Genomic DNA, 17,420 nt, shown 5'->3' on the forward strand with positions numbered 1-17,420 from the left:
TGACCCCCCGAGTGCAGAGCCAGGAGTGACCCCTGAGCACCACTGGGTGTGATAAAAAACAAAAAAACCAAAGTTCCCCCCCCCCCGAGAGAAAAGGGGCCGGCCCACTCCCTGAGGATGTCTCAGAGCGACAGGGACGGGGCGGGCAGGACGCCCTCTCTGGGGCTCAGCCGCCGACAGTGGGAGCAGCGGTCTCACCGTGGCTGTTCGGAGGGTAACACGGGTGAGTGCTTCCCCTCTGCCACAGAGACTCAGGTTTACCGGGCGACACCCCGCACAGGGCTCCTGCAGCACCTCCACTCCTCTGTTTGTTGGAATGTAGCTCTGGACATTTTAGGGCAACACTGGTAGGTCCTGTTCCCCTTGCCACAGGGAGCTCAGGTTTATCACAGTGCTCCCGAGGCCCTGCCATTCCACTGCGTTTGTCTGTAAACTCCTCTCCGTGCTCTCTTTCTTCCCCAACCGGTCTGCCACCTTTCCCCCCTAATCAGACTCTGTTAGCTTGCAAGGTCAGATTCCTCAGAAATCTATGATTTTATATTTTTGAATGAAATACTGCTTTTCTCCTTCTCTTATGTCCTTTTGCAAAGTTTACTTTAAAGCAATGTCCTTTTTGTATAGACACAGGAAGACAGTTAATAATATGCCTTTGTAACTTGGGAGTTAGTTGAGTCCGAATAATATTCCCTCCAACTGACTTAAGCCTCAGTTGCCCTTAGTTTCTAGCACCCCAAAAGCAGGGTCCTGATGAGGGACTGAATGGACCCAGGGCAAGATGTGAACTACTCTGGCATTGAAATGGGCCAGGTCAAAGAGCCACAATACTCAACTATAAGTTTAGAGCATGGTCATGGACAAATGCTGTCATGATCCAAAAAGTAACGGCGAGATTAGGACCCTGCTAGGGATAGGAAAGACTAATCTGGCCTGAGCACTGTAGTCTGAGATCAAGATGGCCCCAGGAGAGCAATTCTATAAGTTTAATGTATCTCTCACTGTGCCCATACAAAATGACTAATATTATGAATATATGTTTGTTAGACTAAGGAAAGGAGAAACACACCCATAACTGGAATTTCCATCTTGGGAGAGTGTCTTTCTGGATGAGAATCCGTCCTAGAAGCAGCTTCCCCTGAGGGAAGGACTTTACCCTACTGACCGTGTGACCACACCTGTGTGCAGGCCCTCATGTTTGGGGATTTAACTAGACTGTAAGAGGGGGCTGGGGGGGGGGCGAGAAGAAGAATGAAGGGGGATCCAGAAGGAGGATGAAGTAGAAGGGGGAGGCAGAGGCACGAAGGAGAGGGGTGAGGAGCAGGTCCGAGAGGGGGAGGAGGGGGAGGGAGAAGCAGGAGGGGAATCAGAGGAGAATGGAGACGGGAAGGGAATAAACTGCAACTGACACCAACCAGCCTGGCCCTTGTTCCTGCCTTTGTCTCTCTCATCAGCCTCTCGGGGGTGGGGGAAGCGGCCCGAGACCACCGAGCATGGGCGGCGAGAGAGAGCGTGCTGCAGCCCACTAGTAAATACACATCTGGCATCCCTGGGTGGGCGTGATTTATTTTCAGTAAATACAGAGTTGTCTGGAGTGATAACACAGCAGGTAGGGTGTTTGCTTTGCATGTGGCCGACCCGGGTTCGATTCCTCCGTCCCTCTTGGAGAGCCCGGCAAGCTACCGAGAGTATCCCGCCCGCATGGCAGAACCTGGCAAGCTCCCCGTGGCATATTCAATATGCCAAAAACAGTAACAGCAAGTCTCACAATGGAGACGTTACTGGTGCCTGCTCGAGCAAATCGATGAGCAATGGGACGACGGTGCTGCAGTGCTACACAGTTGTTCTGCTTTTTGGCTTGGGGGCCACACCCGCAATGCTCAGGGGTGACTCCTGGTGGTACCTGAGGAACCGTATGGGCTGCTGGATCAAACTCTGTTTTGCCTTGAGCAAGGCAAGTCCCCGACCCATTTACTCGCCGCCCCCACCCCCTCCACCCCGGCGCTGGAGGCTATCCTTAAGAGACACTGAGCCTCCTCACTGGAGGCAACCAAGAAGAATCTGTCAAAGCGGCTAAAAAAGGAGTGGAGAACTGGACCTGGGAACCACCAGACGACAGTATTTTCCTAACTTTCTTTGAAAGTCCTGACGGCAGTTCCAACCGGGGACAGCCCGGGGGACACTGGGAGCCTAGCCAGGGCCCAGGGGCGCTGATTTCTAGAGAGCCTCAGACAAAGCTGCTCTGCCCTGGGGGAAGGACCGGCTCCGACAAAGCTCCTTCCTGCCAGCCCGTCTCAGTGCTCCCGGGCGGGAGAGCTCAGCCATCAGGCCGTCTCCGTGCTCCCGGGGGCAGGGGGGAGAGCTCAGCCATTGGGCCGTCTCCGTGCTCCCGGGGCGGGAGAGCTCAGCCATCGGGCCGTCTCCGTGCTCCCGGGCGGGAGAGCTCAGCCATCAGGCCGTCTCCGTGCTCCCGGGGGCGGGGGGGAGAGCTCAGCCATCGGGCCGTCTCCGTGCTCCCGGGGCGGGAGAGCTCAGCCATCGGGCCGTCTCCGTGCTCCCGGGCGGGAGAGCTCAGCCATCAGGCCGTCTCCGTGCTCCCGGGGCAGGAGAGCTCAGCCGTCGAGCCGGCTTCCTTTGGACAATAGGTTTCAGGACCATCCCTGTGGTGCTCAGGGCTGCTGCTGGCTCTCTGCTTGGCACTCACCCCTGGGAGTGCTCAGGAGACCCTCGCAGTGCCTGGGCTTCGAACCAGGCCCACGGCTGCCAGGCAGGGCCCCCGGAGCACCTCTCACACGGAGGGCAAGTTCCCCCCTCCGTGAGTAGCTCCCTCAGCAACTCGCCGTCTGTCCCCAAGGGGCCTGGGGGCCCATTTCCTCTGTGAGCAGGGCTGGGCTTTCCCGACGCCAGCGTGGGTTTCTGGGACGGCGGGGGGGGGGGGGGGGGCGAGCCTCAGCACTCACCGGGGAGATGGCCAGCTGGAGGATGGTGCCATTCTTGATGTCGCTGCGAGTCTGGGGCGCAGAGAGGGGACAAGAGGCGAAATTAAGAAAAGCAAGCAAGCAAGCTGGGAGGGTGTCTGCTTGCATGCCGCTGACGGGGCCCGGGTTCGACCCCCGGCACCCCCTCCGGCCCCCCAAGCCCCACCAAGACAATTCCCTGAGCAAAGAGTCAGGCATTGAGTCCTGAGCATGGCCAGGTGTGGTCCCGCCCCCCAATAAAAACCAAAGCAAGCAGAAATGTGACAGCGGGTCGGCCGGACACGAGCCACGACCGCCTTCCAGCAGAGGAACTGGGCTCCTCGCCCGTTTCCTTGACAAAAGCATCGCAGGGAGACAGCCGGGAGCAGCTCGGGCAGGACTGGACCTGAGGGAGGAGGGCGGCCGGGCGCAGGAGGGGCACTGCCGCGGGGCGAGGGACTCCCCCCCACGCACCTGCTCGGTGATGTAGAACTGGGGGCCGTCGGCGTAGCGGAGGGTGTAATACTCCGGGTTGGGCAGCGACCACCTGGGTAGGAGAAGGGCTGGAGCCTGCCGGCCGGAGGCTACAGATAACTTTCACCTGGGCTGCTCGAGGGCTCGGGGATTGGGGGCCGAGGGTGAAGGGGCAGGAGGCTTTCAGGCCCAGGAGATGGCTCAAGGGGCTGAAGCACAGGCTTCGAGTGCAGGCGGCCAGTACCCACCCCCTGCCTCCCCGCGTGGTCACTCCCAGCCCAGATGGGGGACAGTCCAGGAGCAGCGCTGGGCTGGGGCCAGAGAAGGGCAGGACCAAGCGTTCCCGAGCGTCCGGCGCACCTGCGACCTGGCTGGGCCCCAGGTACTGCTGGAGGGACGGGCGCCCAGACGCGAGAGCAGCCCCTGACCGAGAACTGGCCGGGGCGGCCCGAAGCTCCCGCAGGAAAGAAATCTGCCTTCTGCAGGGGAGTGGGGACAGGCTGGGGCCCCCGGGCTCAGGCAGGCGTCTCCAGCCCGGGACGAGCAGAGACTGACCGGAGGCCCTAGGCCAGCTCCCAGCCGGGCCCCACGGAAAAGCCCCAGAGGCCTGGGCAGCCGCGGGACCAGCCGGGGCTCCGGCAGGGCAGCTCCACTTACCCATCACAAACCTCCTTGATGATGGACGCCAGGGGCCGTTTCTGCGAGGGAGACAGAGGCGCTGCAGCAGCACCGAGCCCGGGCACGCAGCAGGAAGCCCCCCGCCCGCTGCCAGCCAAGCTCCCAGCTGGCTGGCCTCAGAGGCATCATGAGCCCTGACCCCCGGTCCCCTCCCCGCCCCCAGCCCTGACCCCAGGTCCCCTCCCGACCCCAGCTTCTCGGCTCCTGGGCTTACCTGGTCGATCTCCAGCAGCTGTGCGTTGGCGCCGGGCCACTCAATGGCCACCTTGACGATGTCTGACGGGGGCGGCATGGCTCCCGACGGCCCGACTGCGCCAGGACACACAGCAGGATGCCGCCTGGGGACAGAGTCGGCGGGAGGAAGGGGTCGGCCCGGCCCTGCGCCTGCCCTCTGCCAGAGCCAGCAGCCGGGCGGTGCCGGGGCACCACCTGGAACTACGAGGCTGGAGTGTTTTCCCAGATGGCACCACCACCTCCCCGGGTGCTGCCTGTCCCTCGAGATCAACTCGCGAGCAGGAGAGGGACAGGTTATCGATCAAGAGCACAGCAGCCAGGAGCGCCGTCGGCACGGGTGAGGCCTCAATTTCAGGGTCAAGAGGCTCCGCGATGCAGGAGCGTATTTATCACCGGTCCCGGCCGGGCGCCTCGAGTGGAGACGCAGCAGAGGGGCCGCCGACGGACGCAGCCACATGCCGCAGAGCACGGGGAGCCCCCTGTGCTGAGACCCCGGGTGTGTTTGCGTGTGTGTGTGTGTGTGTGTTCGTGTGTGGTGGGGGGAGGGCTCCCTCACTCCTGCTGCCCCTCCTGAGACCCCGGGTGTGTGTGTGTGTGTGTGTGGTGGGGGGAGGGCTCCCTCACTCCTGCTGCCCCTTCTGAGACCCCGGGTGTGTGTGTGTGTGTGTGCGTGTGTGTGTGTGCACGTGTGTATGTGCGTGTGCACGTGTGTGTTTGTGTGTGTGCGTGCGTGTGTGTGTGGTGGGGGGAGGGCTCCCTCACTCCTGCTGCCCCTCCCCACCCCCTCACCAGGGCGCGGCAGGGCCCCTCCTTTGTGTGGGATGCCCGAGTTCAGAAAGGGAAGGGCCAGGAAATGCCACCTCCGTGTCCCTCCAGTCCAAGGACAGGGCCCCAGGGAGGGGGAGGGAGAGACCTTCCCCAAGACCCTCCCCCACACCCCTGTGAAAGGAAGAGAAGCGAGTGCGGAAGATGGGCCCATGTGACCCGTATCCTAGGCAACCCCACTGGCTCCGAGGTCCCCGGCAGCCGCTCCAGCTTCCCAGGCCCATTCGTGGGCCTTGCTGAGGGGCCAGCGGAAGACCCTCCTCTGGCGTGACCGCAGGACAACCCTCGCCCCACCTCACCCCGTTCTCCAGTCCCGACCCAGGGCTCGGGTCTCGCGGCCCTGGAAGGCCGAGCCCCATGAGTGAAGGGTCAGCGTCTCAGGAAGGGGGTGTGCTTCCCACGCACCTGCTATGGGGGGGGCCCTGCCTCACAAGTCGGCAGACCCCAAACTCTGCAGCCTTCCCAGCAGGCGAGCCTGTGGCGGGGGCTTCCAGGGGCTGGAGCCGTAGCACAGAGGGGAAGGCACTTGCTTTGCATGCAGCCCTGCCGGGGTTCGATCCCCAGCATCCCATAGGGTCCCTGGGGCTCTGCCATGGCTGACCCCTGAGAGCAGAGCCCAGAGTGACCCCTGAACCTCCCTGGGTGGGGCCACCCCCACCAAAAAAAAACAACGAAGGAAGGAAGAAGGAAGGAAGGAAGGAAGGAAGGAAGGAAGGAAGGAAGGAAGGAAGGAAGGAAGGAAGGAAGGAAGGAAGGAAGAGAGGGAGGGAGGGAGGAAGGGAAAGAGGGAGGGAGGGAGGGAGGGAGGAAGGAAGGAAGAAGGAAGGAAGGGAGGGAGGGAGGGAGGGACAAAGGAAGGGAGGAAGGGAGGAAAGAAGGAAGGAAGGAAAGAAGGAAGGAAGGAAGGAAAGGAGGGAGGAAGCAAGGAAGGAAGAAAGGAACGGAGGGAGGGAAGGAGAGAGGGAGGGAGGGAGGGAGGGACAAAGGAAGGGAGGAAGGAAGGGAGGAAAGAAGGAAGGAAGGAAAGAAGGAAGGAAGGAAACGAGGGAGGGAGGAAGCAAGGAAGGAAGGAAAGAAGGAAGGAAGGAAAGGAGGGAGGAAGCAAGGAAGGAAGGAAAGAAGGAAGGAAGGAAGGAAGGAAGGAAGAAAGGAAGGAAGGAAGGAAGGAAGGAAGGAAGGAAGGAAGGAGGGAGGGAAGGAGGGAAGGAGAAAGGGAAGGAGGAAGGACGGTAGGAAGGAGGAGGCTTCCGAGGGCCCCGGGCTTGCGGGTGGTCGGGCAGCTGGCGCAGGGGCGGGCAGGGCTGGTCTCCAGGGGCGGGGGCAGAGCGGAAGCTCCGGGCTCATCACGCTGCCACCCCCATCCCGCCCGCACGCAGTGAAGGAGCCAGAACTCGGGCTGACTCTGCCCACGCTGCCCGGCCGGGCTGGCCACCGGGCCCGCCCCACGTGCTGGAAGGGTGCCGGCCGGAAGGACACCTCGTGACTGGGTCGCGTGAGCCTGGACCCGCTCTCCGAAGCGGGTCCCACTTACGTGGCTCCTGCCTGCAGTGCTCGCTCTGGTGACGGCGGCACCAGGAACGCCTCGTCCACCCCAGCAAGGGACGCCCTCAGCACGCAGCGCCCCGCTGACAGGGCTCCCGAACGCCCCACCTGCTTGGTCTTTGGGTTTTGTTTTAGGACCACACCGAGCGGTGCTCGGGGCTTAGTCCTGGCTGCATATTCGGGGTCACTCCTGGCGGGGTTGGGGGGGGCTCAAGGGACCATACGGGGTGACGGGGATTGAAGGCAAGTCCGCCAGCACCTCCCCCCAGGTTCTAAGGCTGGGGCCCACCCCAGGCCTAGTCACGCAGGGCCGGGTACAGCGCCCACGGGAGGGGGTGTGTCCACACACTGGAAACCAGCCGGACAGAAACATCTTCCTGGCCCCACCCCCCAGAGAGGCACACCCGCGCCCCTCCCTCGGAATCTCCCTCATGCCTCAGCCCCCAAGAAACGGCTTCTTCTTTTTCTGGAGTTTGGGGCCACACCCAGCGGTAATCAGGGCGTACTCCTGGCTCGGTGCTCAGATCCCTCCTGGTGGGGTTCTAGGGGAGGGGGGAGGAGGGTGCGGGGGAATCAACCCCAGGCCTGCCCGCTGCCTCTCTCCCTTCCCCCAGCCCCAGGAAACAGCTTCCTTTTGGGCCACCATCCCCACCCCTGCGCAGCTGGGCCCCTCGGTGGAACCAACTATTTCGGCCTTTGGTTACTCGGCTCAGCGCCCCCTTCCAGAATGTGGGCGCAGGGGGGCGCCCAAGAGACACGCTCGGCTGGGGGCGTCTTCCCAGATGAAGCATCTCTGGGGGGGGTGGTCCCTGAAGAGGCGTGCAGCTGACTCCGGGCCCTCCACCTCCGCCCTCCACCTCCTTGTCAGGGCTGTGCCCCCGCCCCTCCACCCAGGTTCCTCCGGCCCTGCTCTGCTGGACATGTGAGCACTGGGCCCAAGAGCCGGCCTGGCGCCTTCCCGGCGTGACCACCCTCCTGGCGGGAGGAGCCAAGTCCCTCATCCAAAGGCGCCGCGTCCCAGTTCCAGCGCTGCTGCTAAGAAACAAGCGTCCCCGCCCCCCATCTCTCCTAACTCCGGCCCAGAGACTATCTTTGGAGACACACCAGCGAACTCGCGTTAGTCTCAGTAACCCCCGTTTCGACCCTGGGAGGCTCGGCTCTTCCCTCATTTAGGTTGAGTCATTCTGGGCTGCTCCGAAAATTCACATCCATTCTGGAGCCTGCAAATGCGCCCGCTGAGGCCCCTGTTCCCGGCAGCCAGGGCCGCTTCTCGGCACGGCGGGGACACTCCCGGCCGGCCGCCAGGTCGAGAGGGGCAGGACGGTCACGGCCACCTTCCCCCGCAGGTTCAGGCCCAGCCAAAGCCACAGAGAAGTCGAGAGCCAGCGCGGCAGGGAGGGAGCACTGCTGCAGGAGGAATCCAGATGGGGCCCGGGGAGAGTGGGGTCAGGCCGAAGCCCAGGTGACTCGTCTCCCGCCTGGTGGGCCCAAAAGCCCCCAGTCCGTCCTGCCGAATCTCTCCATGGATGCCCCAGGCTTCTGTTCATTCCCATCCAAATGACCCCAGTTTAAGACTGACCCCTCCCAACACACACACACACACACACACACACACACACACACAGAGAGACTTCTGGAGGAATCTGGTGGACACACACACACACAGACTTTTGAAGGAATCTCTGGTGGACACACACACACACACAGACTTCTGGAGGAATCTCTGGTGGACACACACACACACACACAGACTTCTGGAGGAATCTGGTGGACACACACACACACAGACTTTTGAAGGACACACACACACACACACACACACACACACACACACAGACTTCTGGAGGAATCTCCGGCGGACGTCCGGGGAGACAGCAGCCTAACAGGCCGTCCCGGCACCGGCTCCCTTTGAAGCGGAGGGTCTGTGGGGGGCTCGGGAGCAGCCTCCAGGGCTGTCAGAGCGACACTCCGGAGAATTCTCGGCCACAGGCTCAGCCCCGCCCTGGGCCCATGGCGCAGCTCAGAGGCCCGGAAAGCTCCGTGCGTGCGCGGCCCCCATGCCGGCCCTTCCCCTCCCCCCGAGGGGAGCCCCCTCGGTGCCGGGACTCGTGGCTCTAAACCAGATCAACCTTTCGGGGATGCCGGCACCAGCGGGTCATGCAGCCATACCCCGAGGGTGCCACACCTGGCCCCGTGCAGGGATGACTGCCCTCACCTGCCCAGCAGGGAGGCGGGCTCGGGGGCCGGAGAGCACGGCGGGCAAGGCTCCATCCCCATCACTGCACAAGGTCCGTCACCAAGGCCTAACAGGAGCACGGAGCCAGGAACTGCCCCGAGCACCACCAGGTGTGCACCACACACACACACACACACACGTGCTGAGTCACACAGCCAGCTGTCCTTTGAAAGGCACCTGGGAGCAGGACTCAGGACACCTGGCCCACTGCACGGCTCGGTGGTTAGTTTAGCCACCATGGCCTCCACAGCTGGAGCACCGGAAAGCGAGACTCAGAGCACTGCCACAGACGATGGCCTGTCCCCACGTCAATGACGGGCTCAGGATTCCGGAGGTGTCTGGTCTTCCTGGTTGGCTGGCCAGCCCTCCCCCCCCACCCTGCCCCCAGACTGCCTGTGATTTTCAGGAGGCGGCTACACGGTTCCTTTCATTTCTTCTCCACCTTTGCACAAAGTCCACCGTCTGCCCGAAGAGCTCCTATGCAAGCGGCAAAGCCCCACACAGAGGGCCCTTCCTCTCTCTGCCCCACACCCCCATTCCCTCACAAATGATGCAGATAAGGGCCCCCGTGTCCCCACTCTGGGCCCAAGGCTTGTGTCCGACTCTCTTACAGCCATGACCTCCCCATCCCTCTTCCCACGAGCTCCTCCTCTGGGCAGGAGCCGTGCTCTACACTCAGACCGAGGCACAGCGGCTGGCAGGCTACCTGAAGGCCCTGCCTCCCTCCTCCCCGCAAGCCAGGCTCCATCTAAGCAGGGCCCTGGTACCTGCTGTGAGCCCGGCTGACATCCGACCACGGTCTGGCAACCTTACAGCGATACATTGTTTCATTACTGGGAAAAAAAGTCTTGTTTTGCCTTTAGTGTGGGGGCCAAGGCTCAGGGCTTGTGCCGGGCTCTGCGGTCACTTACGGCAGACTGAAGGGACCCTGTGGTGCGCCAGGGATGGAATCTGAGTTGGCCACATGCGGACAAGTGTCCTCCCGGCTAGACTATCACTCCGGCCCCTGCTACTGAAAAGTTCTGTTTGTTTTTGTGGGACGCCCACACCTGGTGCCATTCCAGGGCGACCCCTGGCTGAGGAAGTGGGGGCACGAGGTGTCGCTCCCCCTGGCAGTGCTCCGGGGACCACACAGTGCCAGAATTTTTCTTTTCCCATCATTAGAACGTGTCCCGTTGGAAAACCAGATCGCGCACCTCCAACTCTAATGAAAAGGACAGGAGGGAGGAGGGAGGAGGACGGCTCCGACACAGCAGGAGGCGAGAGAGGAGAGTAAGAGCCCCCCAGAGAAGAGTCCCAGGATACAGAGGCCTTCCTCCTGCAGCCCCTCCCAGGACTGGCCGGCTCCCGCCTTCCGTCCTCCTTCCAGAAAGGAAGTGGAAATCAGATCGGGGCAATTTTGTAGCATTTCCAAACTCTCAGGGTTCTAAGAGGCACTTGCTCCACCTCCCAACAGCGGGACCAAACTTCCCAGCGAGGCCCGGGAGGCGGGCAAGTAACATTCCCTCTCAGGAAGGGGCCTTCTCCAGCCTGGCTTCTGGAAGCTGAACCCAGGCTGGTGAGCTGGATGGATGCGGTGCATGCCGGCGGGAGGCCCGGGTTCGAGCCCTGGCATGGCATGGCCGCCCCGAACACTGCAGTGGCCGGCGTGCCCCACCCCTCGCCCCCCTATATGAAAGGATGAAACTGGTCCCTTACCAGAGGCCCCTCGGAGCTTCACCCTGAGAAGGAGGTGGGCGCTCCCTGCCCCCAAGAGGGGCAGGGGAAGACGCTCCCATCTGTCAGCGAGCTCAGAAGGCGGGCACGGGGTCCCGGCCCCCCCTAGCCTGCGCCCTTGCACCCCTTCGCAGATGCAGACGGACACGTGCTTGACGGCACTTTTGCTTTTGATTCGGGGTGAAGGCACTGCAGGGGGGTGGGGGGAGGTCTGGTCTGTGCTTCCTGCCACAGCCCACGCCACCCCCGGAGGTGACACGCGGCTCTGCACCCTGCTGCTTGTGGACGCAGGTCCCTCCGACACGCCCCATCTCAGAGGCGACCCTGCAGACCACAGAGCGGGGCGAGGCTAGAGGGCCAGAGGCAGGGGGCGGGGTAGGCAAAGACACCGGGAAGGGACCTGCTGCCGTAGGCGCTGAGAGGGGCCAGGACCCCAGTGGGGGCTGGTGGCTCCCGATGGGAATCAAGGTGGGACACGCGGACGCAGGGTTAACCATGGCCGACTCACGAGGGAGTGGGGTGAGGAAGTGGGTGGGGAGCAGGGCTGGGCGCCTCCCCGGAGCACTGCCCGGGGCCCTGCTCTTCCTACTCAGCCTTTTGGAGCCAGCGCCTGGTCCCAGACCCACAGACCACGAAACAGAGCCCCCCCACGCCCCCCAGGGGGCTCCTCCCCCGTAACCCAGAATGGCCTGTGCAGAGTGGAGGCCGCCTCCCCTCCCCAAACTCTGCACTCTCCGGGGAGGCCCCGTGGCTCCTTACTCCGGCCCTCCCGGCCAGGTCCGTGGCCTGTTACTCTGATCTCTCCCTGGTCGGTTCCGTGGCCCGTTACTCTCAGCTCTCCCTGGTTCGGTGGCTTGTGTGGAACCCTGACTGCAGCTCAGAGGGCGGTTCGCCGCAGGTAACAGCCAGAAGGCGCTCTCACCTCTGCGAGGGTGTCACCCACGCCCGCCCGGCGCTCTGGGAAGCACCCCCCGTGGCCAGGGACTCAGCACCCATCAGCGCCGAGAGCAGGACGTCACCCAGCTGCCTTCCTGCCCACTCTTCCTTGAAGCCTGCAGGGCAGAGCCCGGCCTGGAGGGACCCATGAAATTCTACCCCCCAGAGCCTCTCCAGAGCACCCGAGCCCCAGTGAACGGGAAACGGTGCTCACCGAGGCCTGAACCCGGGACCCCCCCACGCCCCAGACACGGACACTAGCATCCACGCCCCTCTGTCATCAGAGCCAGGAGGCACGAGGGGGTCCAGCCCGGACCAACTCTGAGCCACCGCACTGTCCCTTCCCGCCGCACTGTCCCTTCCCGCCGCACTGCTGGGGCCGTGGGGAGCTGAGAAGCGCCCCGGGCGAGGGCGGAAATCCCGGGGTACGGGGCCGGCTCAGGACGGAGCCCAACAACGGGGCATTGTGCTCGCCGGAAAGGGAGCCAGGCCCGTCGCTTTACACAGCAGGGAGCTGCTGTCCAGAGAGCCGGTGGGGACGCCCTGCCCCGCAGGGACAAGGGGCCGAGGCCCCTTTCCAGGCCGCACGGGACACTGGCCCGGACAAGTCTGCCCGTGGCCCTGCTCTGGCGCTCTCGGGTCTTGTCCCAGCTTGACCGAGAGAGGAGGGGCGGGTGACGCTTCCCAGGAGTCCTCGGGGCGAGCAGGATCGGGGATCCCAGCTCAAACTTCTCCCTGAAACGGGGACAGGCGGCTCGAACCCCACGGTGAAACTTACATGTCCATCTGTGGGAGCACTTCCGCACTGTGCCCAAGGGGCAGAGACGGGGACCTGGGCACGCCCCCTGCCCCCCCACGGGCCTCCCCACACCCCACCCCGACAGAAGGAGAGCGGGCAGAGGCAAAGGCAAGCAAGGAGGGACACAGAGCTAGGCAGGGACCACCAGTGCCGGCAGCATTTGGCCCCGGGGAAGGGCCTTAGGGCGTGGAGCACCCTGGAGCACAGCCGAGTTGAAACTCAAACCTGACTCCAATCAAACGCATCCGTTGTCTGGGCCAGGCAGTCACTGCAGCCTCCGGCTCCACCTCACGTCACCCCTCTGGGATCCACTCTGGCCTTTCCACCCGCACCGTGGACGCCCCACGGCCGGGACTGATTCGACCCAGCGCCCCGAGTGCCTGAACAGGGCTGGGCCTCACCCAGGAGCCACGGATGAACTGAACCGCCAGAGAGTCAACTCAAGCCAGCCTCTGGGGGTGCTGCCTCGGGAGGGGTGGGGGCACGCAGACATCCCCCCTTGCCCCCCCAGTTCCCGGGACCACCCAAGCAGGTGCAGGCGGGGTCAGGAGTGGGGATCGGGTGAGACAGGGCAGGACTCACTTTGCAGGGTCGCCCCTTCGGAAGCGTGGGAACGAGGCAGCTCCCCACATCGACTATGAATCCCCATCCCCAATACTCCCAAACATCCCCCAGCGCCTTCTGAAGTATCATAAAGTGTAACGAGACCAGGCTTCAGATGAACAGATGGGGGGGGCAGGTTTAAATACCGCCCGCGCTAAGATGATCAGTGACCGACAGCAGAACTCTTAGGAGCTTCGGTATTTTCACTAGTAAAATGCAGCTAATAAAAATAACCTCCAAAGACTATAAAGGGAGGGTTAAACAGGCCAGGTTACGACATGCTCGGCCCCACCACAGAGCACTGTGGCTTCAGTGATGGGCTTGAAGCATCACACACACACACACACACACACACACACACACACACACACACCCCAGATGGCAAAGACAGAGCACACACATGCTTTCACACGCGCGCAAAGTGAGGAAAAATCTCATAAACAATGTTGTTATATCGATTACATGCCCAAATAACATTATTTTGGAAACTACCGGGCGAAGTAAAATGCATTATGAAGATTGATTCCACCAGTTTCTTTTTCACTTTGCAAATGCAGTTACTAAAAAGCTGTAAATTACCTGGATGGCACCCTACTTCTGCTGGGCCCCTGCGCTCCAGCAGAGAGAGAGAGAGAGAGAGAGAGAGAGCCCTCACTGGGTTCTGAATGCCAGCTTCCCTCCCACCCCCACCCCCTCACCCCCCCAACCCCCCACCTCCCAGCCAGATCCCAGCCCTCCATTCAGCTCTTCCAAGACATCCCCAGTGCCCGGCCCGAGGAAAGAGGCAGGAGCTACCAGAAGCAGAACCAGACCCTCGCAGTCTATTACCTTCTTATTGTAATAGAATCTTATTATTATAAGGTTGGGAGGAGAAAAACAAGTGCCGTCCAGAAAGAGAGGGACAGACATAGAAAGACTGCACTCATCTGTGGAATATAAAACAATAGAGTAGGAGACTAATACCCAAGAATAGTAGTATATAATACCAGGAGGTTGGCTCCATGGCTTGGAAGCTGGCCTCACATGCTGGGGGAAAGTCATCCCAGATAGAGAAGGGAACACCAAGTAATATGTGATTGGAGATCCTGCACGGGGAGGGAGATGCGTGCTGAAAGTAGACTAGAGACTGAACATGATGGCCACTCAATACCCCTATTGCAAACCACAACACCCAAAAGGAAAGAGAGATATCAAATTGGAATGCCCCGCCACAGAGGCATGGTGGGGTGGGGGAGATGGGACTGAGGGGGTGGGAGGGATACTGGGTTCATTGGTGGTGGAGAATGGACACTGGTGGAGGGATGAGCTCTCAAACATTGCATGAGGGAAAAACAAGCACGAAAATGTGTGAATCTGTAACTGTATCCTCACTGTGACTCACTAATTAAAAAATAAATGAATTTAAATAATAAAGAAAAAAGAAAAACAAGTGCTGTCTTCACACTTGTTTTCAAGGATCAGGGATCACGCAGGGCTCAGGGACCATCTGGGATGCTGGGGGTGGATCCTGGGTGGACCACACGGCAAGGGGAGCGCCCTGCCCACTGTACTCTCCTGCCCGCCAAGGTAAGTAGCAAGTCAGGTGCTCATTCGTCAGAGAGCTGGGGACCAAGGAAAGCGATACTTCGTCCCGTCTGAAGGGCCAAGGGTTTACTGGAACAAGACTGACCCCAGGAGCTGCCGGGGTGCGGGTGGGGAGGGTAGTTGGGGCCCAGAGACCTAGCGTGCGTGCGGTACGAAGAAGGAAGCGCGCAAGGTCACTGCAGGAGCGGATTGAGCAAGAGGGGTCAGTGGCCGGAGCCTGGATGGAGAGAGGTCGGCGGGCCAGGTCTCCAGGGAGCGGGCGAGGCCTGAGGGGGGAGGCCCCGCGGCGCGGACAGCTGGCCAGCTCCGCCCTCGGAGCCTCGCGGGGGCGGGTCTGATTTGCATTTTGCAAAGATCTGGGGCTCGGGGTGCAGCCGGCTGGAGGGCAGGGGCCCGGGGAGACGGGGCCAGCAGCCTTCAACGGCCCGGGCTGAACTTGGAGAGGAGCAGTGGGGGAGAACTGGGGTCTCTCGAGCCCCATCGACTGATTGATTGATGGATCGCTCCGTGGACCGGCGGGACAGGACGGCGGCGATCATGATGGGCAGCGATGCACGAACGAACCGGGGTGGGGGGCTCCGGACTGGGGTGGCTGCTGGTCCCCAACTCTCCCCCAGCCCTGCCCCCTCCGCTGGCCGCGCCCCCGAGCTTCGACTCCCACCTCCCCCCACCCCACGCCCCTGCCCGGTGCCACCCCCCGTCCCTCCGGGCCTGGCCCGCCCTCTCCTGCACCCGACACCCCGTCCCGGCCGGCCTAGAGACGCCCCCTCTGCCCCGCCCGGTCCCCCGCACCCCCACCGACTGGGCCGCGACCCCTCGGGGACCCGAGGAAGCGCCGCGGTGCAGCCCAGGCCCGCCCGGTCCAGCCCCTCGGTCCTCGGGACAGGAGCAGGCCGCAGCCTCCGCCCCCCTTCACCTTCCCGCTCGGCCTCTCCTCCCTGCATCCCTCGGGCCTGGCCGCTCACGCGGTCCGCACGACCCCGGCCCCCGTGACGCCCCCAACTCACCAGGGTCCCGACCTAGGCCCAGCTCGCGCGCCCGGGTCTCCCCCGCCGCGGCTCCCGCAGCCTCCGCCCGGCCCCGCCTTCCTGGGGCTCCGCCCCGCGCACGCCAACCCGGACTCCTATTGCTCCGTTGCGCCGTCACGCTGACTTCTCTTTCTCCGATTGGGCTTCGTGCCCGTCAGTCACGACGGGGGCGGGCGCAGGTGCCCGGGAAACGCCGGCAGCGCCCGCCCCCTTCAGTGGAGGCCTCTTAAAGAAACAGGCGCGTTTCCCGCCGCGGGGGGCAGGTCCCGGGGAAGGGACACTTCCAGGCAAGGGGAAAGGCCGCGGGTCCCGCCCCCAGCCGCCACCATCCCCAGCCTCCGCCCACCAGGCTTTTCTCCGGCTACCGGAGAGAAGAAGAAGGCTTCGGCCCTCGGCGATGCTGGGGCCCCGCGCCCAGCTGGCTCCCCAGGGGGGACACCTGGGCTCGGAGCTGGTGGGAGGTGACAGCCGTGTCAGAGGCTGCGAGCAGCCGCGCCGGAGCTAATTATACCGGCACCCAGGGCTGGCCGTGGGCGCCGAGCTGAGCAGAGGGCTCCGCGCGGCTGTGCCGTCGGTGGGCACCCGTGGGAGGCGGCGCTGCCCGCGCACCTGCCGAGCGGACCGGGCCGGGCGCCGCGCCAGCGCCTCTGCTGCAGACTCAGCGCCCCTGGCTGCAAGCGAGGCGCGCCCCCCCATGCACGGGCCGGGCCAGCAGCGAGCGCTGGACCCCAGACCTGGGCACCAGCAGAGATGCCAGCACTTTTGCCTGCAGAGCACTGTGTGTGTGTGTGTGTGTGTGTGTGTGTGTGTGTGTGTGTGTGTGTGTGTGTGTAGATATTTTGTTGTGCATTTTACAGATACTCAGCAAAGAGTCTAATAAGGATAACCTTTCTTTGGCACTTTGCTTTTTGGTTTGGGGTTTGGGGCCACATCCTGCTCAGGTCTCAGTTCTTGCTCAGCACTCAGGGATCACTCCTGGCAGTGCTGGAAGACCATGTGGGGTGATCAAATTAGGGTCCTCCAAGAGAGGGGGCCGCAGAGAGGCGGGGAAGAGAGAGAGAGAGAGAGAGAGAGAGAGAGAGAGAGAGAGAAGGGGAAGAAGAGAGAGGGAGAGAGGAGAGAGGAGGGAGGGAAGGAGAGAGAAGAGAGAGGAGAGGTGGGGGAGAGATAGAGACAGAGACAGAGAGGAGGGAGAGAGAGAGACAGGAGAGAGGGGAGGGAGAGAGAGGAGAGAGGGGGCGAGAGAGGGAGAGAGAAAGAGCAGGAAGGAAACTGCTTGCCATTAAGGGTGATGGCAGTGGACCTGGGGACACTGGTGCTGGATAATGTCCACCAGTGGAGGGAGGGACGAGTGTTCGGACACCGTACGACTGAAACCTAATCACGAGCAGCTTCGTAAGGGTCTATCTCACAGTGATTTAATAAAAAACAAAGGGCACTTGGCGCACCCCTGGTCTCCCCCGCCCCTTCCTGGCACCTCTCAGCAGCCGGCAAAGACCCTTGATGTGTGTTGATTCATGGGGGGTCCCTACTTTGCTAGTGGCTGAAATGATGCCTGGGGGGTCCTGCAGGTAGCTGGAGGGTGTGCCCCCCTGAGGCTCCATCCCAGGCACCCTTTGGCCCTCGGGTACCAAAAACAACCTGGGCAGCCGGGCCGTGCCCTGACTCCAAGCAGCAACAGCATCTCTCTGATCTAGCGGCCGGCCCTCCTCTCCGGTGAGCCGAGTATTACCGGGAGGGGCCCTGAGGCTCCGGAGCACTGCTTGGGAGACGGGACAGCCCCTCCCCCGCAGCTCAGGGGCGCCTACAGGACA

At 62.7% G+C, this 17,420-nt stretch overlaps 1 protein-coding gene across 2 annotated transcripts in view; it reads right to left on the bottom strand.

Moving 5' to 3' along the window:
- Positions 1-15,737, bottom strand: part of ELMO2 (engulfment and cell motility 2) — a 32,604-nt gene extending 16,867 nt beyond the window's left edge. For both annotated transcript variants that reach the window (XM_055137693.1, XM_055137692.1), the window contains exons 1-5: positions 15,586-15,737; positions 4,318-4,441; positions 4,083-4,123; positions 3,426-3,498; positions 2,955-3,005 (exon numbers count right to left, since the gene is read on the bottom strand). In XM_055137693.1, the coding sequence (XP_054993668.1) occupies positions 2,955-3,005; positions 3,426-3,498; positions 4,083-4,123; positions 4,318-4,395 (243 nt within the window). In that variant the 5' untranslated portion in view covers positions 4,396-4,441; positions 15,586-15,737. The remainder of the gene's footprint in view (positions 1-2,954; positions 3,006-3,425; positions 3,499-4,082; positions 4,124-4,317; positions 4,442-15,585) is intronic.
- Positions 15,738-17,420: the final 1,683 nt, after the last annotated feature.

Source organism: Sorex araneus, chromosome 5, assembly GCF_027595985.1.
Source record: "Sorex araneus isolate mSorAra2 chromosome 5, mSorAra2.pri, whole genome shotgun sequence".
Taxonomy (NCBI): domain Eukaryota; kingdom Metazoa; phylum Chordata; class Mammalia; order Eulipotyphla; family Soricidae; genus Sorex; species Sorex araneus.